Raw genomic sequence first — 26,491 nt, forward strand, 5'->3', positions numbered from 1 at the left:
GTGGCCCCGGTGCCATCACCTCCTGACTGCGTGACAGCTCTGAGGCTGGGTTACCCCAGCTGCAAACCAAGGACAGCGATCGCCACTTCCCTGCCACGCCAGCGCTGACCTCCTGCAGCCGCTCTGGCCAGCTTGTGGCTCCGACACGCCACAGACCTCCCTGGCAATCCCCCCACTCCCCAGCCCAGGCCAGCTGTCGCTGGGCTCTTGAGCCCGAACTGGGGGGGATGGCCTGACAATCAAACTCCCTGGGGTGGGGGTAGGCGGCACCTGAGCACTACTGGGCACCTCACCCCCCCACCCGGGCCGTGCAGCAGTTGGGAGCACCCGAGGAGAGAGTGGGCAATGAGTCCTCAAGTCCAAGGAACGCGAGACAAGCTGAACAAACACAGAGCGACTCTTCCTCAGGGAGACTTTTAATGGAAAAAGATGGTCTATGCTGTAGAAAAAGCCACGGGACAAGAGTCAGCTCACCAGGAATCAACACTCACCCTCTGTGAGATTTCAAGCAAGTTAATTTTTCTGAGCTATCGTTACTTTATCAATACCTCTCAAAGTGAGAAAAAAGACACCGAAGTTCTTTGTAAACTGTAAAGTGCTCCACAAATGTAAGATGCTGGGAACCTTCTCAGCTGTTAAAGGACCGTGCCGTGGAAAAGACAGGGCCAGATAATTTAGGTCCTGGTGGAGAGCAAGTTGTAAGAGTCAGCGATGGTACAAGTCATCTCGAATAGAGCGAAAGGGGCCAAGGGGCAACGTGGTAAGTGGGGGAAAGGCAGGGCAGAGCTGGTGAGCAGGGCTGTCACAAGGTCCAGCCCGGGGCAGTTCTCGCCCACCTGAAGGCAGTGTGCTATTTGATTAGATTCTAGAATTTTTAGAGTTGTTTTTCCTTCCTGCCAAAACCACCTCAGGGCTCAAACACAAAACAAAGTCAATTACTTAAAACACAAGGCCATGATCAGTAAGTGCTGAAATCAATAAAAGCACTAATTTAAAGGGATTTGTCTGGTTCGTGTCCTGAAGTGGGCAGTGGCTGCACACTTAGGGCTGATGAGAAATCCCAATGGTCTGGAAAATGCAGTGGTTGATCTCCGTGATCTCTAAGGCTCCTTCCGCCTCCGAAATGCCAAGATGACATTTTGCACCTTGACCTCTTAAAAGTCTTACACCTCTTCCCCATTGTCTGGTCCATGCCACAGACAACACTTCTCCCACACTCTCCTTAACCTCAATGTTCCACACAGAGCCAGGGTCACCTTTGCCTAAATTCTTCAAGGCCCCTCACTGTGTGGACGTGTTCATTTGTTCATTCAAATAGGGTTCATCCTACTGGCTCCCAGGCTTTGGAGGTTAACAAATCAGTAAGACCATGTCCTGTCCTCAAAACAGTAATACGACAGGCTCAAAACCAGTGTCTCCACGCAAAGAACAGGCTCAGCTGAGTGGCTGGAGGAGGGAATGACCCCAAATGAGTCCCTGTTTTCCAAGCATCCCACACAGTCGTGAGAAGAACGGGTGGCCGCAAGGCAAAGGGGAACTTCCCAGGGAATGAGGAGCAGCAGAGGGACTGACATAGCAGTTTATCCTACAAGAGAGTCAAACAGGGTTAGGCCCTCAGGGAGCGCCCACTGCTGCTTCAGAAATAAACAGAAATTAACTCACCCTGGGTAACAATTTGTGCTGGGTGTGGCACAAGTCCCTCTCCCTTCCTACTATATAACCTTTCTAGGGGAAAGGACACGGGCAGAAATTGAATATCTGATGAAGAATATCTGCGGTATTCATATTCTTGTCTTCAATGCAGAAAATGTATGTGTGTGGGTGTATATATATATATATATTTTAACTACAAATTTACAGATTTTCATTCCATTTCTACTTTTTTTTTTTTTTTTTTTTTTTTTTTTTTGCGGTACGCGGGCCTCTCACTGTTGTGGCCTCTCCCATTGCGGAGCACAGGCTCCGGATGCACAGGCTCAGTGGCCATGGCTCACAGGCCCAGCCACTCTGCGGCATGTGGGATCTTCCCAGACCGGGTCATGAACCCGTGTTCCCTGCATCAGCAGGAGGACTCTCAACCACTGCACCACCAGGGAAGCCCTACTTTTCTTTAACAAGCTATAAAGCCTAAGGCAGTGGTGTGACACCGAGGAGTTGAACAGATCTGGGCTGAAACTTAGCTCTACCATAAACCAGCTGTGAAACTGGAGCATGTGCTGATCTTCTCTGTGCACCTCTTCTCTCCTATGAAGTGCAGAAACTCTTGCAAAGCTGTCTTAAGAATGAGAAGTCTGTGAAGAACTTAGCACAGTACTAGGCTCCAAAGGAAAGCTTAGTAAGTTGTGGCTATTATAAAACTATAATGGCTCCTGAACGCTTCTAAAGACTGCCAAGCATGGCAATGGATGCCGAAGACATTTCCAGAAGGCTACCTCGTAGAATCCCAGGCTTGCATTTCTTTTTTTCTTTTTACAGGGGGTTGTTCTGGACTGGGTTTGTGTTTTGCTTTGCTCTAACCAATAGTTAGTGTGACTGAGCGAGGCCAAAAGGTTCTGGGTGTGCTAACAGATCAAACTAAGTCACTAAGTCAAGTGACACGACGCGTCATTGCAGGAAGTGAATTCGACACTGAACTCCCAACCCACAGCTCCAGAGTAAAGCACACCCACCACCCACAGCGTGTCTGGGTAGGCGCAGGGCAACAGGAGGGCCACCCCAAATGGATGTATGATCCTGGGTCACAAGGTCAAGCTCCTGCCCATTACTCACGCTTGCGAGACGAAGTCTCGGGAAGCGCCCAGTGTCCAGCGTTGGAGGAGACGTGACCAAGCCGCAGTTGTGGGATCTTGGGTAAGAGCTGCAACGCACAGCGGGTTAAGAGCAGAGACCTGGAGACTAGACAGATCTCAGCCTGGACCGTGGCTCTTTCCCTTCAGCAGTACAACGTGAGCCAGGAAACTACCCACTGCCCAGCCCCAGGCTCCTCATCCGAAAATTCAGGTATTACCTACATCACAGATCTGTTGTGAGGATAAAATGATAAAACACATGTCAAGAGCCCGGCACCCCTCTGAGTCTCTGTTTCCACAAGCTGCAACACGGACACCTGAGAATCCATGTCCTAAGGTTGATGCCAAGATTAAATTATGCAACATGTGAACTGCCCAGCCCAGTACCAGACATATACCAGGTAACCAGGGCTCGGGCACCAAGGGTTCACTAACAGGCTCTAGGAGATTCTTGGAAACAAAAAGGAAAAGAGGAAAGCATTTGTTTATGTAACAATTTACTAACAAACAAAAGAAAAGGGGGCAGTGAGAAACCAGGGATTCAAACTAAGAGACTCAGGGAACTTGGCATTTTTCCTAAGGGTTCACTGGACTGATATATGGGGAGAGACAGGAAGCTACACTGTAAGGCGTAAGCGGATCCCCACGCTCAACACCTCAACTACCTCCCAATCGCCTCCGCAAGGCGCCTGAAAGCCCACATTCTGCTGGGTCAGGGCATCATGCACTGCAGGAGGTACACACAGCTGTGGGACAGGCAAGCCGCTGCAATGCCTCATCAGGCTTTAACACCTGTAAGGGAACAGCCTCGCTGAGACTGTCTTCCAGGAGAGTCAGCTGAAAGCAGCCTCTGGTAGGGAAGATATCAGTCCTGAGCCAGGACAATCACGATGCGGGGTAAGGAGGAGAATGTCCTGGGACCCTAAGAGGAAACAAGAAGACTTAAAGGGGCAAGAAGGATGAAGAAGGCTACGGGGGAGGATGACACCAGTCATGAAAAGACCGTGGGCCTCAGACACACAACCTCCAGCTTCCCCCACTGACTGCACACCTTGGTCAAGCCACCCTATTTCTCTGTGCTCAATCGTATCATCTGTAAAATGAAGTGAATACTGCTCACTTTCCAGATGCTCTGAGGATTCTGTAAGACGCCGCAGGTAAAGTACTCAGCATGGAACCCAGAACGTTGTACCGAGAGTCAACCCTGACTTGAAGAAGTCTACGCTAAGCTACTGATAAAATCCCATGGGAAAAATGCTCCAGAAAGCCACTGCTTGGATTCCCTGGGGAAGGAGAGGCCCAACACATTCAGAGGCAACTCAGACTTACGGGCCTCTTCAGAGCTGGGAAAACACCAGCCCACGAAAACACTAGTGGTGGGGTTTCCAGGTTAACCCTGGAAAACCTTATGAGCCCATCATGTAACAATTCACATGACAAAGTGATGGGGCTCACCAGGCCAGACACAACTCAAGGACATCTGAAATACAACTTGGCTTCTTAAAAAAACATTATGTGCCAACTGTCAGACAGGACAAGGTGCTCTTGGCACCTTCCTCCCCTCAGGTTACTCCCAAGGCCCTGGCCCCGGTGCCCCATCAGGCCCACCCAACTTCTAGAGGAGTCCCCTCGCTCCAAGACACACACCCCCGGCAGCTACTTCTCAGCCAAGTGGCAGGTTGGAAACAGTCCCACTAGCTAATTCACAGCCACGTGTCAAGGATGTGGCAGTACTTGGGTCTACAAGAGATACTGATCCAAAGGAGTTTCTCAGCTGGAGAAATGGCCTGTGGAGCTAACAGGGGACGGGAAACCATCCAGGCAGCAAAGGAGAAAGGAGAGGAGCTACCCAGGCCGGGCGACACCCTGGCAAGGAGTCCAACGGACTCCATGTCTGTTTCCTACACGTCCCCCCTTTCCTTAGCGAATGCGATTTCTGTATTCCTGAAGCCACGAGGCTCAGGCCCTCACAAACTTATTTCCACGGTGAGCGGGGATTTGGGTAGGGAGGCTACAGAAGGCAAAGAAGTCACCACTAAGGACTGGAGGGCTGACAGGGTGGAGCTGCCCACTTCCCCGTGACACCGAGATGGCATGGGCTCTCGGCCCTCCATCCACTCCGCTCCGCAAACAGTGCAAGAACACCCACGCTAGCTCCTCTTCCCCTCCACACTCACAGTAACTTCTGGTGCACCAACACACGGGAGAGGGCAACAGCACACCCGAAGTCCAAGCTTTCCCTCTGGAGAAACTTAAAAGTCAAGGTCTCACTCGGTGCTGTCCCTGTGTGGGCAAAAAGCTCATTCACAGGCTGCCCAGGGCTTGGGGGGCAGGTAATGTCACACAAGCCATCCTTCTGCGGGAATCTGGCTATATGACAACCATTTCAGAAATGTATGAATACACCTGGCTTTCGACCCAATAATTCCCCTCCTAGGAATCTAGCAACACTAGGGCGGATAATGACAGATGCATTCACACATTCACTGCTCTGTTTCTGCTGAGCCTGACTATGTAAAAACACAAACTCCTCAGTCAGGGGTAACTTAAGGGAAGGAGGGAAATGCCATTAGCATAATGACGTGCCTTATAAAACGTTACTGAAGACTTTTTAATGATATGGGGAAATGCTCACAACCCTTTAAATGAAGGTAAGCGGGATGTAGATGAATCTGAAAGGAAAGCCTGAAGAGACAGGAGTGGTTATCCCGAGCTGCCGGGATTATGGATAACTTTTCAGTTTTCTTTTTTATGCTCTTCCTACTAGTTTTCTACAAAGGGAATACATTCCTTTTATGCTCAATATGAAAAAATTATTGGGAACAAAAGTATGTTAAGAATAGATTGCAGGACAGGAACCATCGTTGCCATTGCACTGGCAAGAGCAGTTTCGGTGGAATAATAACGAAAGTTGGCTGAGGTAGATTCAAGAGAATGGAAAATGACGAATTGGAGGGAGTGAATAGAGAAACTCTTTTAAGGAGTTTTGCTATGAAAGGGAGCAGAGAGATGAGCGATTAAAGGTACTATGGTATGTTTATATGTTCATGGGAATGATGCAGTGGAAAGGGAAGGGCTGATGATTCAGGAGAGAGGGAAGGATCACTGCAGAAGGAAGGCTCTTGAGTAGGTGAAGGAAAGGGGCTGAGATCCAGGGCTCAAGATAAAGGGACTGCGGACAGGATGAGGATGGCTCAGCCACTGTCATGGGAGAAAAAGCCATGTATATGGATTCAGACCCAGGTCAGTGGCTGGAGCATAAGGAAGTGCTCTTCTGATTGCTTCTGTCTGCTCCATGAAATGAGAACAATGCCATCCGCTGACAGTGAAAAGGGGAGAGTAATGGAGGTTCGAATAGAGAGAAGAGGTAGGAAACAGTCCTCCTGAAGAGTGGAAGAACCACATAAATAAGACAAAGAGTAGATTTTCCCTGCGGTGCTAGAACCCACCTGAGGTTCATAAATTTAAGATGTGACAGGTTGGCAAATCCGGCTGTTGTTCTCCAGCCACATTCAACTACTCGGGTGTAGTCTCAAAGTAGAGGCAAAGGTGTTTCCGGTCAGTGTTGTGGCTTTGGAAGGTGGATACAATACAAGGAGAGGGACAAGAGGGATGAGAGTGTATGGCAGGGAGACTGCTCACCTGACCAGTCACGGGGTAAAAAGGGGAATGAAGCTATGAGGGGGCGAAGAGCAGTGGATGGGTCGCAGGGCAGCATCGGTGGACTGGAGGCCCTGACGTGGTCAAAGACCTGGTAGGGTCTGCAAATTAGTGGATGTGAGATGGACCAGTAGGTACTGGCGAGGCATCCAGAGAATGGGATGCTTGAAATAGAGACTTTGAAAGTGGTTCAGGAACACAACATTGTAAATCAACTATACTTCAATAAAACTTTTTTTTTTAAAAAAAGAGTAGATTGCAGGGTTTCCCTGGTGGCACAGTGGTTAAGAATCCACCTGCCAATGCAGGCGACATGGGTTCGAGCCCTGGCCTGGGAAGATCCCACATGCTGTGGAGCAACTAAGCCCGTGTGCTACAATTACTGAGCCTGTGCTCTAGAGCCTGCGAGCCACAACTACTGAAGCCCACACACCTAGAGCCCGTGCTCCGCAACAAGAGAAGCCACTGCAACGAGAAGCCTACGTACCGCAAGGAAGAGGAGACCCCGCTCGTTGCAACTAGAGGAAGCCTGCACGCAGCAACAAAGACCCAAGGCAGCCAAAAATAAATATAAAATAAATTTTTTTAAAAAAAGAATAGATTGTAGCCTAACACAACACTATAAAGCAACTATACCCCTATAAAAATTTAAAAAAAAAAAAAGACGACTGTAGCACCTGTTAAATGACACCAGAGACACAAGCAACGCTATCCAGACTATGGGAAACTCTATGGGACAAACAACTCTTTTCGTCCACAAATAAATTACAAAGAAAACAAAAGAGGGGGTACCCACAGATTAAAGACATTTTACATACATGTCAAGTTGAACCTATGGATTGCATTTGGATCCTGGTTTGAACAAATTATTGGAAAAAAAAAGATAGCTGGGGAAATTTGAACACTGACTGAATATTTAATGTTATATTGAGAAAATGTTCATTTTTTGATGTGATCATTATATTTATTGTGGTTCAGCGTGGCTGTTGTTTTTCAAGTCTGTATCTTTCAGAGATACACACTAAAATATGTATGGATGAAATGAAAGAATTTCTGGAATTGCTTCAAAAATCAAGGTGGGGGCTTCCCTGGTGGCGCAGTGGTTGAGAGTCCGCCTGCCGATGCAGGGGACACAGGTTCGTGCCCCGGTCCGGGGGGATCCCACATGCCGCGGAGCGGCTGGGCCCATGAGCCATGGCCGCTGAGCCTGCGCTCCGCAACGGGAGAGGCCACAACAGTGAGAGGCCCGCGAACCGCAAAAAAAAAAAAAAAAAAAAAAAAAAAAAATCAAGGTGGGGCGGTAGGGATAAAAACAAGAGTGGCCAAAGCAGATCACTGTCGAAGCTGGTAGGTGGAAGTTCCTACTGGTTTCTCTACTTCTGCATGTGTGAAAGTCACAAATAAACCAACAGACTAAAACAGAAACATGCCCAAAGTAACTGAGCTACTAAGGAAAAAAGAAACTACAAAAGCTATTTGTGTGTGTGGGGGGGGGGGATCCAAGAATGCAAAGCATTATAAAATAGTCCAATAATAAAATCCATGTTCTTTTTTTTAAGTCAGAAGGTATTCTTTAAGTTAAAAATCGCTTGACAAAACATCCCATAGATCCACCTCTTTCAGATGGTGAGCTTTCCACAGGGCAGTGGGGTGGGACACAACACACGAGACTGGATGGCAGAACTGTCCTGGAGCTTCAGCACGCCACTTCTTCAGTCCTGTGACCTCTGACAAGTCATTTCAACTTTCTGAGCCTCCGTTTCCTCATCTGTCAAATGACGAAACGGTAGCTTTGTTGCCTTAAAAAGTGTCGTGGATGAAATGAGACACTACATATTCGTAAGCAGTTGTAACAGAGTACAGAAAAGTTGGAGAGCCCAGAGCACAACTGCTCGTAAAATCACGGTTCACTCCTTACCATTTGTAAAGGAAAATCAGAGAGATGAACTCTTTTTGAAAATACCAATTCTCTTGGTAATCCCTCTGATACCATATCACAAACTGGCTGCCCCAGACAATGCATATAAATTATCCAAATTTAAACGCCTCCCATTCAACATTAAGGAAACAAATCCAGAGGGGAAAATCCTTTCTCTTCCACTGGAATATGCAGGTCTTGTTTGTGTGTTTGTTTCCACTAAGAAAGTAAACACTAACCTGACTCTCTTCCTTTCCCTTGCACTTTGCAGCTAAATCACAGCAAAGTCAGGCTGGTTGGATGTGGGAAGGGTTTGGCTGCAGAGCCCCACAGACCTGGGTGTGATTCCCGGCTCCATTATTTATTAGCTGGGTGACGCGAGGGTTAAAAATAACACAGACAGTTATTTCTGTACTCAGGACAGAGCTGGGACTCAAAAAGTGAGAGCTGTCACTGTTCCTGAAATTGCTAGCCCACTGAAAGACTGCAGGTTGCAGACACCAAAAATCCCAGACCAAAAATTCAGCTGGGATCCAGGTCTGCCGTGAATGTGGCAAGACCTCCAGGAAATTTAGCAATCGAGGGTTTTTTCTGCTCTATGTAATTGGTAGGCATATAACTGAAGTCCACAGAGGCAGACAGCAGCATTTGGAAAACTTTTACCAGACCTACCCTCAACAACTATAAATCAAATGCAATTTCACTCTACCCTTCACTATTTTAGTCATATTTCTGAGTGACAGTAGGTAAAAGAAAAGGGGGCGGGGGGAGAGAGTATCCCTGGCCTCAAGGTACTTACAATCTACTAAAAGTGAATACATGTATGACCATGAATAAGTATATAATCTAGTTAATTAGCCAACTGGAGGGGAAAAAATGTGATTTCCATGACCACCCAGTGGTATTTAATATCTTGTCAGGAAGTTCTTATTCAACTCTGACTGAAATATCTCATGCTTCAGCTGAAGCCTATTTCCTGATTGTTCTACTTCATTAACATTCCATTCACAACATAAAGCATTTTTTCTTTAGGACGAGTCTGAGGTAGAAAGAGCATGGACTGGTCTGAATCCTTTCTAAGCCGAGCCTGTCATCTGTAAAACGGGCAACAGTGCCCACCCCACAGAGCTGCTGGAAGGACTGAATTAAGTGGCATGATGTGTGTAAGGCGTCCAGCACAGTGCCCAGCGTAGAGAAGGTGCTTAATTGTAGTGCTGGCGGATTCAGAATTTGTTCAAACTCTTTTACTCAAAATGCAGAAGCCTTGGGACAGTGACCACGTTCTTTGACTTGGCACCATTTTATTTACTGGGAGGCGGTGCATTCACTTGCATTGCTATGAAAAATATTACTACTACTAAAGCAGCAGTAGCTGCTAGGCCAGCAGTGAATGCTTATTTTGATTTGCACTTCGTGGAAATAAGGAGTATCTAATTTTATGTAAGTGTTATTAATGTGAATAAACATGACAAGGAAAAGAAAATGGGCTACATTTTAAAAGATGATTAATGAAACATGAAAGAAGACTCCCCACATTTGAAAACAGCAAAGACGCTCAAGTTTTATTTTGTGTGTAACTGGTCAGTGAAGTCACTTAAATGGAAAGAAAGCCACGGGCCCTCGTCAGACGTTTAAGCAGCTTCTGTTACTCGACACTGGGAGACAGCCAATCAAAGCAGCACATTTCCCCAGCAGAGCCCAGCTGCCCTGCCGAATCTTCCATCCGCTCTGGGTATCTATGGGAGATTACTTCTGAGCACCATGTCATCACCATGGGTTTAAACGGCAGTGGGGTGTTTCTCCTCCACCCTCACCCTGTGTGGAATGTTGGTCTTTCTTGACCACATCAGGAAAGCTACAGTTAGGCAGCGCGGTGCCCTGACCGCAGCCCTTCAAATGTCCCAAATGAATACAGAGCGGGGGGTCACGGGGAGGCGAGACTTGCAGAGGGAAGGGCAGAGAAGCTGACACCCCCAGGGCCGCTGGGGCGAGGCACAGGGCTGTGGCTGGTCCTCCTGACAACCCTGCGAGGGAGGCACTGTCATCTCCATGTGGCTCTCACTCCACTGAAGGATGCTGACGGCGGAACCAGAAGACCAGATCCTCGTCCCATCGCCCCTGTGATCCGGGGTAGAGGGGGTGCTTCCCTACTCCCTTAGCTGTCTCTGAGGACCACCATCACACCCAGTCCCTGCTGAAGAGGGACTCCCTCCCATCCGATAGCCCCACCAACCCACCAAAGTTGACTGCACTAGCAGTGGTCTCCTGATCCCAGCTGGCTGACCCGACCCCCCGTCCCAGGTGTCCCAGCCAGGCACACAGACTAAGCTGGTGGGGGGCACTAGAGCCAGGGCTGCCAATCTCTACCATCTGCTCAAGAGAATATCCTCACTTCCTACCATTCTTGCTCCCCACGTTCCATAAAATACCCCCCCGGGAGCCCTTATAATAAACCCTCATTTTGCCTGAACTAGCTGTATTTTGTTTTCTTGGGGGAAGGCAGAGTCTGTTACTTCCAACAAAAGAGCCTAACACACTTGGGCTTTCTGGGTCTCAGCTTCCTCGTCCACAGAAAGCAGGAGACGGTCTCTAAGGCCTTTTCCAGCTCTGTCAAGTGTATCCCATAATAATACAGGGCACTGGGGACACGGCCGTGCTTGCCCTAGCCCCTGAGCACAATGCTACAGAAATACAAGGTATCCAGGCTCTATTAATAACAGAAAGAGCTTGGAAGAACTTATCTTTTTCTCCATCCAAATCACATCTGGCAGGGAAAGGGATGGTCTGGATGGACTCTGCTTTCTGTAATAGTTGCTACGTGCAATGCAATCATCTTTGGGGCTCTACCTCCCTGGGGCAAGAGGCTCTGATTTTGTTTTCCTAGCTTCTGGGTGGCTAAATTGGGTGCTGTCTTACCAAAGGCACACATATTCCAGTTCTTTTGGGAAAATTATACCATAGCCTTGGCGTTAAAATTCAGTTCTTACATAAGTGACCACAAACAGCACCATGATACAGGGCTGCTCAGAAGGGGCTCTGGGTGGGAAGAACCCACCGTGAACTCCCAGATTCTGTTAAGACCAAGCGGGGTCAAGGGCCTCCAGGTCTGACCTAACTCCTGCCCCACTAACGAAAATTCATCTTACTGACACTGAAAAGAAGTTATGGGGCTTCCCTGGTGGCACAGTGGTTAAGAATCCGCCTGCCAATACAGGGGACACGGGTTCGAGCCCTGGCCTGGGAAGATCCCACACGCCGTGGAGCAACTAAGCGCGTGCACCACAACTACTGAAGCCCACGTGCCTAGACCCTAGTGTTCCGCAACTAGAGAAGCTACTGCAATGAGAAGCCCATGCACCGCAACGAAGAGTAGTCCCCACTCGCCGCAACTAGAGAAAGCCTGTGCACAGCAATGAAGACCCAATGCAGCCAAAAATTTAAAAAAAATAATAATAATAATAAAAAGAAGTTATGAGGCACACAGAAATGCAAATTCATGGGTAGATTCTTTTCTGTGAAGGCGCCTGCCTCCAAACCAAAATAGAATTCCTTGTGGTCTCAGTGCTTCAAGCTGTAATCAGTAAAGCAAACAACCAAGCTGCCACGCTCGGTCCCAGTCAGGGCCAACACATAAATGCTTCCCCCGGCACCTCCCCACAAATGACCAAAACCAAATACCTGCATTTATTACGTAACAGAGAACGCGGCTCATTACCCCAAAGCCCCAGCAAAAACCAAAAGGGGCAGCACTGCCCCAGCTTTGACGCACCAATGGAGGGGATACGGCAGAAGGAGGTCAGGGGGAAGGAAACAAAGAATCAGCAGTGACACCAGGAAGCACGGACAGCAAGGCTGTGCCGGCAGAGCCCATCAGACCGGCTTGGGTCCGAGGGGGCAGCTCTGGCCACTGCTTCCCTTACTTCACAGCAGTACCGCCAAGGGCTGAGTATAGAGTAAAACGGAGTTGACAGTCTATTTCAGATCAAGTTGGCTTTGACCGTGACCCCCCCAGTGGTCAATGTGTTTAGTGCTGCCCTAGTCCTCCCTCTAGTCCCATCTGCGCCTCCACCCTCCAGCTCCTCCCAGGCACACAGCTGGCTCTGTCACTGACCTCATCACGCATCCGTCCAAAATGACTCTACCGAGTCTCGTCCTCTCGGTCACACATTCAAGGGTCCAACCCAATTAATAATAAACAGCAACAAGAGTGACGGTAAGAACAATCATTTAGAGAGCACCAACCATGCCGGGCATGGCTCCATGCACTTCACGTACACTGACTCACTAAGAGGCAGGTACTATCCCCATGAGGGCACTAAGACACCCAAAGGTTCAGTGACTTGCCTGACACACACTAGAAGATAACAGGGCTGCAATTAACCTCGGCAAGGGAACTGTGTCCTCCTCGACCCAAATGTCGCCGCTGGTCCACAGTGGAAAGAGCTCTGCCCGGCTCCCCATCAAGGAATGCCTTTCTCCTCCTTCCTCCCCGCGCCACGGGAGGAAGCCTGACTAATGAGACAGGTCAGGCCTTGGCATTCATAGGGCCACATTTTACCAGTAATGCAGTCACCTGATGAGTGCCGCACTTGCATTATCTCCTTTAATACTCAAAACAATGCCATTTATTCATCGAATGAGGAAACCGAGGCTTAGCTGCAAAGTGATCCCCATCCGGCTCCCATCACTTACTCGCATTTAAATAATACATGTGGGAATGGCTGAAGCCAAGGTCTGCCTTTAGTCCCCAAATGACTAGGTTACATAAATGGAAACCACCTCTCTGAGGCTCCCTTGACTCTCAGACGTAAAGACAAAGGTCTGGGTAACGTCTGAACATCCAACACCACAAACGCTTCTAATGAAAGCCTCCCAGCCCCACATCAGGGACGGCTGCTGCGGCTTCGCACAGCAGGTCATGTGAGAGCAGGACTTACCAGCAGAGCGGCTGGCAAGATCAGGTTCCCAAGTTCAGGTTCATTCTCCACTCCTTCTACCTGGAAGCAAGTTCTAGGGAACGACACTGGAAAAGGCAAGAGCCACAGGGTCCCGCCCATCCCCCCCCCCCCCCCCCCCCCGTGTACAGCCAGCCTCCGTAGCCCTTTGGGAGAGCAGAGTGCAAAGAGCCTGGGCTAGGAGTCAGGAGACTGGAATTCAAATCCCTGCCTAATTTCCTTGCCATCTTTAGGTCTCCGTTTCCACCTCTGAAAGCAACGTTACTAAACTCGATCTGTGCGGGTCCTTTTCCTTCATGAGCTTTCTCCCACTGGAATACAAAACTCGAAGCTGCTTCTAGCAAAACCAAAAACAAGAATGAGAGAACATTTTGCTTCCCAATGTTAGGAATCTATAACTGGCAATCCAAGTATCTGACCAGCAGGAGATAATCAGTGCTCCACCACCAAGCGGATGTATTTCAGCCAAAATCCAAGACAACTGGCATGAGAAATATGCTAACCCACACTATGAGAGGTGTCTATTAATTTTCCTGGGCTACTGCCAGTGGCTGCTGGACCCACATGGCAACTTCCGTGGGCCCCTCAGAGACCAGGCTCCTAGGCTGGCAAGCACCAGACTACATTTTCTCCGAGGCCCCTTCAGCTCTGATGTCCAGAGTTCCCAGCACCCAGCCCAAAGGCAGGGCTGTGATGGGCAGGAAGCCCGAAGGCAGCCAGCCGGAGAACCCTGCAGCACTTCAACCCAGAGTCGCGGTTCTTCAGCCAGGGCTGCAGGCAGCTCACAGGCAAAGACAGGTTAGTCAACAGTCCCAGACCAAGTATGCCAGGGTGGAGCTGGAAGCCACAGGGCCTTTTCCACTTCTGCCGAGCCCAGGGAGGACCGCTGGCAGTGCTGTCTCTGACTACAAAAGACAGAGATTTCAAGAGAGGTCCAACAAGAGGTCTCTTAAGAGAGAAAAACAACTTTCCCTTCCTCTTCTTCTCTACCCCAAACTATCTTTGTCTCTCTCTCTCTGTCTCTGGCACTAGAAATCAAGTGGAGATAAGAAAAATAATCAGTAGACATCTGCAAGACAAAAAACAAACAAAAACTAGCAAACAGGAAGCACAAAAGAGTGAACTAGAGATGAAACAGAAAGGCTTTCAGATCCAGAGATCCTGCACTCAGAGCATTCACTACTGTGTGACCTTGGGGAACACACTTTACCTCTCTGAGCCTTGGTTTATTCATATGTAAAAGAATGATAAGAATGCTATCAGACAGGGATTTTATTAGATGGTAGAAGTGGACAATGGTTTTTAAACCCTAAAGATGTATATAAAAGGCAAACAGCATTAGCTTGGACTAGCCGGCTAACAGGTTTGAGCCTCATTTTAGAAAGAGGATGAGTTCTGGTACATAAAGGAAGTGTCCTTCTCTCCTTGCTTCTATAGGCAAATGTATCCTTCACTCACTGGCCTTTGCTGGTTATGTCCAGAGAAAACTCACCCTAAGTACCTCGGGACTGAGGGTGGAGCCACAGAGCCCAGAATTTTGCATGGGACACTGGCATCGGGGAAGACCTGTTCATCTTTTGTTGTTTTATCTTCAAGAGTTCAGGGACAAAGTAAGCACATATTCTTAACCTTAAGCAGTGCAAAGGACCAACTTTGATTTTATCTAAACCCTTCCTGAGACTTGTTTTCTTTTAAGACTACAACCAAGTTTAGCAGCCACTATATAAAGGAGCACTTCCTATTAAGTTTGCCAGCTTTTAAGATTTAAGAGAAGCAATGCAATTGCATTCTAGAACACTGGGAGCTGATGAACAAGGTCAGACTCCAAGCCCCGGCCATACAGGTCCTACATGTGAGATTCCCTAGAACAACACTTGAGGACTTAAAAGCATTTATCTAAGATTGATGACCTCTAGTCATCAGCATGGAAGAAGATGCCCCAAAGAACATGGATAAAAATGAAAACTTACATGGGGTGGGAGGAAACACATACAGATGAAGTCTGACTGGCATGCATGGAAACACTATAGATATGGGATTAATTCCCAAATCCACTACTTACCGTTTGTGTGATGTTGGGCAAAAGACTTAACTATCATAAGATGAGGTCAATGATCATAGTAGGGTAAACGTCAGCATGAAATAATAGTGTACAGGGCTGGCACACAGTAAGAGCACTAACAGCTGGTAACTACTGTTATTCTGGAACAGGCCTTGATAAGGAACCTCCATTCCACACTTTCATTAATTTCTTCATTTAGCCAAACATTTCTATGCCTTCAGAAAGGACTGAACACCTCATCTGCCCATGCTAACACAAGCCAGCCTCTGATGCAAGACCCACACTTGACTGAAAACCCCCTTAACAAAACTTTTAGACTGTTGAGGGCAGGGCTGTTCATCTTAGCATGCCCAGGGTCCAGCACACTTCAGGCCACGTATATGGACAATTTGTATACTGACTGGACGAGTGATTCAGCTTGTGTCACAGGATAATGCCCTACGTTATTTTCCCCCACCTACGAGCTGCCCCCTTCTACCTTGTTAAGAGTGATGGCCCAACTGAGCTCTCTCTCCAAGACCATCAGATTCTCCATAACCTAATCCAGGTAGCACCGCCCCCCATACCTCCACTAGGCTGTACATAGCAAGCGCTCCCCCAAAATATGCTGAGTGAATGCTGCTCCTGGATGATGCCAAGTAAGTTCCCACATTTGAATCTGAAAAACCACACGCAAATCTGTGAAAGCACAGTGGAGAAAAATTAGTGCATTTAAGTATTACCTTGAAGAACTCCCTGGAACGTGAACATGAAGAAAAACCAAGCCACCTAGGAACTTAGGTACCTCTGTTTCATGAGATCAAAATGAGAAGGGACAATAAAAGTGAAGCCTCCTTGGGGCTTCCCTGGTGGCGCAGTGGTTGAGAATCCGCCTGCCAATGCAGGAGACACGGGTTCAAGCCCTGGTCCGGGAAGATCCCACATGCCGCGGAGCAGCTAAGCCCATGCACCACAACTACTGACTGAGCCTGCGCTCTAGAGCCCGCGAGCCACAACTAGAGAAAGCCCGTGCGCAGCAACGAAGACCCAACACAGCCTAATATATAAATTCATTAAAAAAAAAAAAAAAGTGAAGCCTCCTATGTTCCCTACAAAACCCCTGGAATATGTCTTTGTAGACATTTAGAACGTCTACTTTTTGTCTTAACTGTTTAGGATTTCCTAACTCATTTACTTACAAGCCATTTGACCTTGGAGACAAATCACTTCATCTCAGTTTTCTTCTCTGTAAAATGGAGGTAACAACTGTCCCTCCTTCATAAAGCCTATATGAGGGTTAAGTGTGATCACGCGTGCCGTGTGTCTTCAGTGCGCCTGGTACAGAGCAGCTGCTCAATAAATGGGCAGAACATGCCTCCTCCACCGTCACCCAAGATAAAAGCGCTGGGCCAATACTAAATAACCAAGCCGACCTTCGTGTATCACACTGGACTCTCCCCATCACCAAGCACTAAGTATGGACCGATCTAAGCCTTTAAATGGAGAGTCTATCCTACTCTCTCCCCGGACAGTGGTCCTGGAATGTGCCTGCTTGCTACCTTCTTGGGAAAGCTCTGCCTTCTCCTAGTCATTTACTCATAATTTCCAAACGGTCACAAGTCAAATGGCACACATCAGTGTGCTCTGGTTGCTGAATAAGCAAAACACTGGCTTTTTGCTTGGAAAACACTCACACACCAGCATGAAACCTTGGCAGCCCGTCCGCTCTTGCCTCTCAAAAGCAGCCACTCATTGTGTGCCAGCCACGCCATGATTTCCAGAGTCATGTGGGACCCTTTGCCCCCAAAGGTGAAGCCCAGAAGTAAACTCTTTTCCTTTTTTACCACATACTTCTGACCCAGCTCCTTGAGTGCACATCACAGAGAGATGAAAGTAAACGCGCCAACATCTGCAAAGCACAGAACTCTTTGCCGACAGGACGCAGCAAAAGGGAGAGTGTGGGCTAATTTGGGGTTCCAAGCTAGGAGATCAAATACAATCTTTTAGGTGAGACTTAGGAATCCAAAGAGCAAAAAAGTTCATAGATAAAGAGGAAGACAATTAGCAGAACTAGAAAAAGATTTAAAAAAAAATTCTAAGCTGCCCCAAATTAATTCCTGTTCCTGAGTTTCCACATCACCAAAAAACTACCCAAAAGTTCTATTCCTAAGAATAACCACAAGATAACACAAACAGCGCTCTTAAAGTTTCCATATATCTCACTCATGAAGCCTAGGCCAACAAGATTTCGTGGTCTGGCCCAAACCGTTTCCTTATATTTTGAGGATAACAACCTTAAGCCCCATAATTTTTTTTTGATTAATTTATTTATTTTTTGGCTGCGTTGGGTCTTCATTGCTGCGTGCGGGCTTTTCTCTGGTTGCAGTGAGCAGGGTCTACTCTTTGTTGCGGTGCGCGGGCTTCTCATTGCAGTGGCTTTTCTTGCGAAGCAACGAGCTCTAGGTGCGCAGGCTTCAGTAGCTGAGGCTCAGTAGTTGTGGCTCGTGGACTCTAGAGCTCAGGCTCAGTAGTTGTGGCTCACGGGCTTAGTTGCTCCGCGGCATGTGATATCTTCCCGGACCAGGGCTCGAACCTGTGTCCCCTGCACTGGCAGGTGGATTCTTAACCACTGCTCCACCAGGGAAGTTCTAAGCCCCATAATTTTTAAGAACTGAATTGTGATCCACTCAAGACATTTATACTAATGTACCTCTTCCACATAGGTAAGCTTGGGTGGAGGGGGGATTAAAAATTCAACTGTGGTGATTATCAATTAAGAAACTAAAGGGCATATTTCACATTTATGCTAAAGGTAATCATTCACGAGTCCAACGTCATGGAATACAATTCAACAGTTAAAAGATGTGGACTGGAGACAATGACTTCTTGACCAGGACTGCACTTGAGTTCAGAAAAACAGTTACAAAATTATTGTGCCACTCTCTATGAAACATTCATTGTGATATTTTTGAGAACATATCAACGTACTCCAACATGACACTTTTGAACTTCCAGCCTGGTTCCAAGTCCTTCTCAAGTTCATAGGTGACCACGTTTGTACTATCACCAGGTCTGTTTTTCTATCTAACCTTGCAAAACAATATTCCTCGCCAAAAAAAAAATGTATCTGCTGTATTTGCTGTTAAATTTAGTAACCTCAAACGAAGATCAAGAGCAGCTGCATGTAACTTTAAAACATTAACCCTATCCTCTGGTGTGGCCGCAAAACGTGGGCACATACCCCTACAAACAGCATCACCAACTATATACTTACGCTTATCACACCCCACACAAACAGAATACAGTGACACTATCTGAATGTGCAGAAAGGGAAAGTTAAAATAATTGACAGCTCTATTAGCAGGCACTGAAGAACTTCTCTAGAAGGAAAATAACCGCTCAGTCTAACCGATGTCACAGCCCTTAGAAGCATATACAACTAGTACAGAAGAAGGATGAAAAATGTTTCAATTTATCAGCATGTTTCAATTTATCACATGTTTCAATTTATCACAATCAGTGAAGGACAGACTTGTCATAGGGATGAATGCCTGGCAAGTCCGTTTAATCCCAGACACCAAACATCAGGCTGGTGCGACAGACAGGCAGTTGACAAAAACAAAACCAAAACAAAGAAGAGAGCCATTTACCTCTGGCTTTCCAACACATCTAGTTAGATGGTATTTCTCCAGCTGAATTTCAAAATTCAGTTCAATAACCCAACATTAACTTCAGAGAGACTCCAGAAGCAACCTCAACTGGCATAAAACATTCAGACTAATATGCAACATCAGACCAGCAAAACAGGACCCAGCACTAGCAGGAACGTCTCCCCTCCTAAAATTTAGGGCCCCTTGGCTTCTGAACACCAGTTCTGCTTATAACCTAACCCAGAGCAAGTATCAAAGCCTGCATCAAGCGCAGTTTGCCCACAGAAGCCCAAGCTTCTTAACGTTACAGAGGGGGAGCCATGGTGAGCTTAAATCAGAAAGCGCTTCCCAAACCCCAAGTAAACCAACCACACAATAATAATCTAGGCAGGGAAAACGATCTGCCTTCCTAACTTCCCCCAATGCTGTCTTTTTCAGTTGAAATAGGTTTGGCTTCTTTGGAGGGTAGTGGTGCTTTACAGCACTTACAGATGGGGCAGAGTTCCAGGACAAATGCCTATTTTTATGGAGGTTCGGAGGCTTCTGCAGCTCCTGGGCTTGTGGGTTCCTCCTTACCTACCCACTCTGCCTGATCACTAATTCACTTAAAATTTTAAAGGAAACTGCTACACCCTTGGCTCTGCCCTGGGCACCCACAACCTTTCCCCGGTAGACCCAGATAAGAGGAGCTGTTCTTTCTGCAGTCTCAGGCCTCCCTTCTTCCTGTCTAGCCAGCTCTTCCAGGCAGCATCAGCCTCGGGTCTGCATTCACAGCTTAGGAGTTCCCTGTGGGCAGATCCTGCTGGCGCAGCAGCCTCAAACCCTACCAAACCATCCAGCCAGGGGAGGAGGGTGAGGACCAGTCTGCACAGATATCTCTTTCCACCCAGGGCTTTAGGACTAGAAGGGAGGAATCCTGGGGTGGAGGCAGTCCCGGCCTGAGCCCCCTCTCACTCCTTTGGGATTTTTCCACCGGCCCTCGCCTATGCAGCGAAGCCTGCCTGGCCAAGCCGGGCCTTGGAGAGCTGCATTCACTGACCATCGCCCAGTCCCCTACTAGTGACCTTGGCCACAGGGCTTCGCCTCCCTCTGCCCTCGGTGGCCTGACACCACCTACTTCGCGGGTTACGAGAGGGTCACAAGGATGTGGAAAGCGCCTAGAAGCCTGTTTGGCACCCAGGAAGGGAGCAAGAGAGGGAGAGGACTTGCCTCTTCTTCTGCCTCGGGCTGTCCAGAGCCCGCTCAGTTCTCTCCCCACCTCCAGCTCCGGGGGAAATGGGGCGGGGGCTGCACATCCGAAGTCCCCCGATCACCTGGGAGCGCGGTGGGCGGAGGGGGTCCCGGAGGGGGTGTGGCTCCCCAGGCCCCAACATCCCCATCCTCCCCGGCTCGGAAATCGAAACAATCCAACTGCGAGGCGGCGGCCGCGAGGGGAGGCAGCGAGGCATCCCAGCGGGCGGGCCGGGGTCCCCGGCTGGGGGCCGGGCGCTGGGGGGGGGGGGCGGGGGGGATGCGCGGAGGGCACCGGCCCCGACCTACCTCCTCCAGCAGCGTCACGGTGTTCCTGCAGTTGTGCAGCCGCGTGGTGAAGCTGGACGTGGTGGGCGAGTTGTAGTCCTCGGTGGTCTCGGCGATAAACTCGGAGACGGAGATCTGGTCCGGCATCCTGCCGGGGAGGGCGAGACACAAGCGGGGGCGAGGGGTGAGTCACGGCGCAGGCTCCCGGGGCCGCGGGCCGGCCGGCGGCTCATGAACGCCCCGCGCGCAGCCCGCCACTCGCCGCCCGGCCTGGAGCGGCTCGAGATCCCGGCGGCAGCGGCGGCGGCAGGAGAAAGGGCTGGCGGCCGAAGCAGGCGGCGGCGGCCGCGGCGGCGGCGCTCGGCGCGGGGCCCTTCAAACTCTGAGCGGCGCGCGAGGCAGGGGACTCTCGGGGACCCGCCTCCCTCTGCTCATGCCGGCGGCGGCGGGGGAGGGGACGCGGCGCTGCGCGGGGGCCCGGGCTGGGCAGGTCGGGGCGGCAGGCGCTGCCTTCTCACACGATCTGACAGGCGGCGGCGCGGACACCGACTGACTGAGCACACACTCCCGCTGGCGGGCTGGCGGGAGGCGGGCGGCGCTCCCGCTACAGTCACGGGGACAAACAAGGAAGTGCTCTGCGCACGCGCCACCGGGCCCCCCCCCCCCGCCGCCGCCGCGGCCCCCGCCCCGCCCCGCCCCGCCGGCCCCGGCCCCGCCCCCGGCCGGCGCCCCCGCGCCGACGCCCGGGCCCCGTTCCGACGCCCGCTCCCGGGCGGGGGCCGCGCGGGGCAGCGGAAGCCCGCGTCCACGGGCAGCCCCCGGAGCGGTTACTCCGGCGAGCTTGTTACGCGAGCGTTTCGCAAGAAGGGGGACCATAAAAAGTTGTGCGCGTTCTTTTTTAGCCACGTGTGGGTGCAGGAAGCGAGGCCCGGAGAGCCGCTTCCTGCTGCGAGAGCCGCGGGCCCGGCGACAGGGGCACGGGGCGGCCCGCGCGGCCGCAGCGAGGAGCCGGCCCGGCGCCCGGGCTTGCAGCTGCCGGCTCGCCGGCTCCGGCCCTCACTCCCTTTCAGGGCGCTCACCGCCTTTGGAAGGCTAGTTGTGTGCAGTTTGCTTAAGTCGCTAAAATGCTAAGTGAAGACACATGAAGGGTTCTTTCTTTTTTATAATTTTCTAATCTTTCATTTGCATTTTTTTTTAATCTGAAGGCCAGACGAGGGTCAGGGGTGTAAAAAGGTATTTCCCGAGGTGCAAATGGTGTACAACGCCAAGCAGATGCCAAATTTCAGCGGAAAAATTACCAACAGATTGCTCATTCCTCGGCCCTGGCAGATGGCTATTTTGCTCAATCTACGTAATCCAAAGAATCCATTTAATTTCTCACCATTGATTGTGGATGAAATTGGTTTTGAAAAAGAAAGCTAGGCCCTTAGGAAGCGCCTCAGGATTGGCTCCTGTAATTGGAGCCAATGGGAGCCGCCTGGTAAACTCAGCTCCCAAATGCCCCCCCCCCCCCCGCGCCCCCGGCAGAAGGCTGGCCCCGGGGCCTCCCCTGGGATTGAGTTCCTGCCATCTTGTACGGTTGTCTTGTTGTCTGACAACCTTCTGCAAACTACAACGGGGTGCCTCAAGGCAGGGTGGGACCTTGTGGACCTGTCTTAGCATTGGGCCTGGGGGGGACTGTCGAATGCAAACGCGTCTCCTCGCTCACCGCTCACCGTCAATAACTATTTACTAAGGCCCTACTATGTGCCCTGGAGATTCCTCAATGACAATGAGCTGCTCTCCTGACCTTACCTTCTAGTAGGGAAAGAGACAAGCAATACTTATGTAGTATAAAGTGGAGCACATATAGAGTAACAAAGTGATGCAGGTGCTATGGTATAAGGAGCGTTCAGAGAAGGCCTCTCTGACAAGGTGACATCTTGAGCAGAAAAGAGAATGAGGGGCTGCCTCATGCTGTTGGCTCTGCGATCTTGGCCTTCAGTTGCCTCCCAAGAAGGGGAACGATGAGGGCACCAACCCCATGAGGCTGTTAAATGATAACGGATGAGAAAGTGCTTTGTGCACAGGAAAGCCACTGTGAGAGTTCCAGCTGTTTTGTCTGCCTGTGCTGGCTGTCCTGAACCTGCACTGTGCCTTCAGAGAACTGTTCATTTCTGTTAGGAAGGCAAGCCTTTCAGCTAATGAAAGGAAGGCCTTGGTAAGGCAGCATACACCAATAAAGACTGTTCCCTGCCAAAGTGAGGTGTTGAGACATGAGTTCTGAGAGGCATTCTAAAAAATAAGTAAAGAAGCAAACAGGCACCCTCCTTCTCCTCATTCACACTTTAAAAGTTTGGTTTGGGACACACCAAGGCTGAGGTTCTGGGGAGACAGCCAAATGGCCACTGCAGGCCATTTAAGACCTGCACCGGGGGGCTTCCCTGCTGGTCCAGGGGTTAAGAATCCGCCTTCCAATGCAGGGGACACGGGTTCGATCCCTGGTCGGGGAAGGGACCACGTAGGCAACTAAGCCTGCACTCGGCAATTACTGAGCCCAGGTGCCCTGGAGCCCATGCGCCACAATTAGAGAGAAGCCTGCACACCACAGCAAAGAGCCCGCGCGCCGCAACTAAGACCCGACGCAGCCAAAAATAATAAGTAAATATTTTTAAAAAAAGAAAAGACCTGCACCTGGAGGTCACTTGCTCATGTGCTGTTGTTGACAGACTGGCGTATGAGCCACCAGAAGAAAATCCTACCTCTTTTTCCATATACTAACTGGGTCATCCTGCATCTAGAAGGTTCTGTGACTGGAGCAAATATGGCCACTACTAGCTTGGGCTAATCAAGCTCTCTGAGCCTCCGTAACCGCATACTACCCCATGCAGCAGTTGAGAGCCCAACAACCAGCACTTAGACTTCCATCCATTCCAGGAAGGCCTTCCTCTAGGCTGGAAATCAATTTAGACTTTGATTTCGCATTATTTCTACTCTTCCCTCTATTCCAAGTTGTCATCGAATGCCTGTCACCTCCGCTGGGCTGGTAGCTTCCATCCCATAGGTATGGCTTAGAGTAAACATTCGATAAATATGAGCCATTACGAAAAGCCTAGAGTCGGTGAATAACTGCCTCAACTCCAGGAGGCCTGGATTCCAGAGCTTTCTCTCCTAATAACTGATGCTGTCACCTTGGGCCTTGGTGCCGTCACTTGTAAAATAAAGGGGTGGGTGTGTCAAAATGACCACACAGATCCCTCCCAGCTGGAGCTGAGTCTGTGCATTCCCTCAGCTCTACAGACGGAAGGAATAAAGATTGTTAGGACAAGCTAAGCTAACTGCGATGGTCAACAGTGGGGATTTCTTTCTTGACGGAACTCACCAGAGTCCAAACTGCTGCCACCAATTGTTGTTTCAGTTTCATTTGAAGATTATGTTATGTATCTGCTCCTCCTCCGGCCAAGAAAGGAGTATGTGAACAATGAGATATTGTGCCCGGGTAAATATATACCTCCTTAGACTGGGCTGCAATTAGAATTTCAAAGGTTCACACCTCCACCCGCCATTTCTAGAGTTCATGGGCCATAATCCTTATTTATTTATTTATTTATTTATTTATTTATTTATTTAGCAGTACGCGGGCCTCTCACTGTTGTGGCCTCTCCTGTTACGGAGCACAGGCTCTGGACGCGCAGGCTCAGCGGCCATGGCTCACGGGCCCAGCAGCTCCGCGGCATGTGGGATCTTCCCAGACCGGGGCACGAACCCGTGTCCCCTGCACTGGCAGGCGGACTCTCAATCACTGTGCCACCAGGGAAGCCTGGCCATAATCCTTTTTAAATTTGAAACCATGCCCCGAAAACCATTCCTGGCTATCTTTTGCGAACAGAATCTGATGCGGGCAAAACTTAAATGCTGGATTCCTTTGTGCAGAGCTGCTCAGAAATACACAGCATCCCTTCCAGAGCCAGGAAAACACACACATACTCGTACACACGTGTACGCGTACTTGTGCGCACCCGGCTCTGGCTAAAGCACGCTTCCTCTTTGTTGTTATCATCATCTCCATCAGACACCCTTCGGCACCCTTGGACTCATCATGCCTGTTTACTCTGAGCACTGCTGACGAAGGTGAGAATGGTCCTTACAGAATACTTTTCTTCTCCTTGAAAAGCGGCGGTAAGAATAGTGATGGTTTATTTCCCTGGTCAGCAATGGCACTACTGACCCCACAGTCATCAGGGATTGTCTGAGTTAGGTTCCCAGTTGCAGGCCCCACTCATCCATCTGCCTAAGGACCAAGGAGGTGCCTTTACAAGATAGCTGACAATGCACCGGGGGGTGGCAGAGTGGGGAGGGGGTGTGAAGTGCTCTCTGGGCACGAGAAACCAAGAGGAGCTACCGGTGCTCTGATCCACGGTGCTAGGCAGCGGCCCAAGCTGATGGGATGGAATTACAGCATTCCTCCAAGGCTCCCAGTGCCTTCATGGGACAGGGACAACGGGTGGTGTGGGAAGAGAATACGCTTTGTGTTAACTGGGACCTGGGTTTGAATCTCTACTCTGTCACTTATTAGCCTTGTTTTCTCATCTGCAAAATTAGTGTAATAATAAAACTACTACACTACAGGTTGTGTTAACGTAAATAAAGTGAGAAGATATGGATAAAGCAGTTTGAATAATCAGCCAATGTTAGTTCCCTTTGAACTTCCTTTTTATGTGAAGTATGACTACAAATACATCTTTTTTCATTCCAAGACTCAGATAGCTCCCTAAATTAGTCACCTGGAGGAGGAAAGGAGAGGGCCAAGGGGAGACTGCACAGTAATTCCCAAAGTCTGGGATCTCAGATTTGGGAACCGTCTTTAGAGACCTTGCTTATTCTTGTAAGTATCCCTTTTGAGGTCAGATCCATGAGTGATGGATTTTGGAAGTAAATAAACAGTATCTAGAATCAAATAGGATGAATACTAATCAGAATCAGAACTGAATGGAGGCCATAAAATTAAAGTCTTATTTTCATGGAACACAGTTCCTGTAAAGAAGGATATTCTGATCAAGGCAACTTCTAGAGGACAGAACAGGGCATTTGTTTCATAATAGCATGAGTTATAGGCTGATTCTCAAGAGGAAGACTTGGCCTCACATCTCTACCAGATAGCAGCTATTAGACTTCGTTAAAGTAATTCACGTCTCTGAGTCTCGGTTTTCACATCTGCAAAATGGGGGCAATGTTAGTAACTATCTCTTAGTGCTCTCAGGAGTCTATGAGCTAAAGCCCATAAAGTGCTTAACAGGGTCTGAGACATCATAAGTGGACAATACTTTTCAGGTATTATGGGAATATTGAAAGCCTTATCTAGAGATAAAAATTCTGATATTCCTCACCCCCCCAAAAAAAATTTACTGAGAACTGCAATATACCTGATGCTTTGCTAAGTATAGCATTTTGGACACACATATCCTTCTTTAAACTTCATGCCAACTTTATGAGGTAAGTATGATTATCCTAAACTTACCGGAGAGAAACCCGAGGATACTGAGGTGTAGGATAGTATTGGGTTGGCCAAAAAATTTGTTCGGGTTCTTCCATAAGATGTTACGATCGAACAGTTTGGCCAACCCCGTACTTTCTGAGCTCCCATCCTGGGCCAGGCACTGCCCTGGTTGTTATATAGGCAGTGTCTGAATTCATCCACGTAACAGTCATGACGTGGGAGCATTACAATAATGGAAACCAAGACACAAGGTGATCTCACTGCAAGTTAATGTCCCAGAGCCCAGCAGACGAAATCCAGGGCTTTTTCTACTGCCTGCAAAAATCAGGCTCTCGATGATACCTCTCATAGTGCTACTTCGTTAGATGTCTTTCCCAACTCAGACAAACAAAGAAAGTACTGTTACTTCCTTAGTTCACCTGATACCTTATTAATTTGTTTTCTATCATCTTAACAAAGTGCGGGAAGAAAGGAAAGCACTGCG

The 26,491-nt window shown here is 49.1% G+C and overlaps 1 protein-coding gene across 1 annotated transcript in view; it reads right to left on the reverse strand.

Annotated features, from left to right (window-relative positions):
- ASAP1 (ArfGAP with SH3 domain, ankyrin repeat and PH domain 1) overlaps nucleotides 1–26,491 on the reverse strand; it is a 349,290-nt gene that overhangs the window by 250,204 nt on the left and 72,595 nt on the right. The window contains exon 3 of the mRNA XM_082858607.1: nucleotides 20,553–20,679. Within this exon, the coding sequence (XP_082714733.1) occupies nucleotides 20,553–20,679 (127 nt within the window). The remainder of the gene's footprint in view (nucleotides 1–20,552; nucleotides 20,680–26,491) is intronic.

The sequence above is a fragment of the Leucopleurus acutus genome (genome assembly GCF_964270905.1).
Source record: "Leucopleurus acutus genome assembly, chromosome: 17".
NCBI classification, from domain to species: domain Eukaryota; kingdom Metazoa; phylum Chordata; class Mammalia; order Artiodactyla; family Delphinidae; genus Leucopleurus; species Leucopleurus acutus.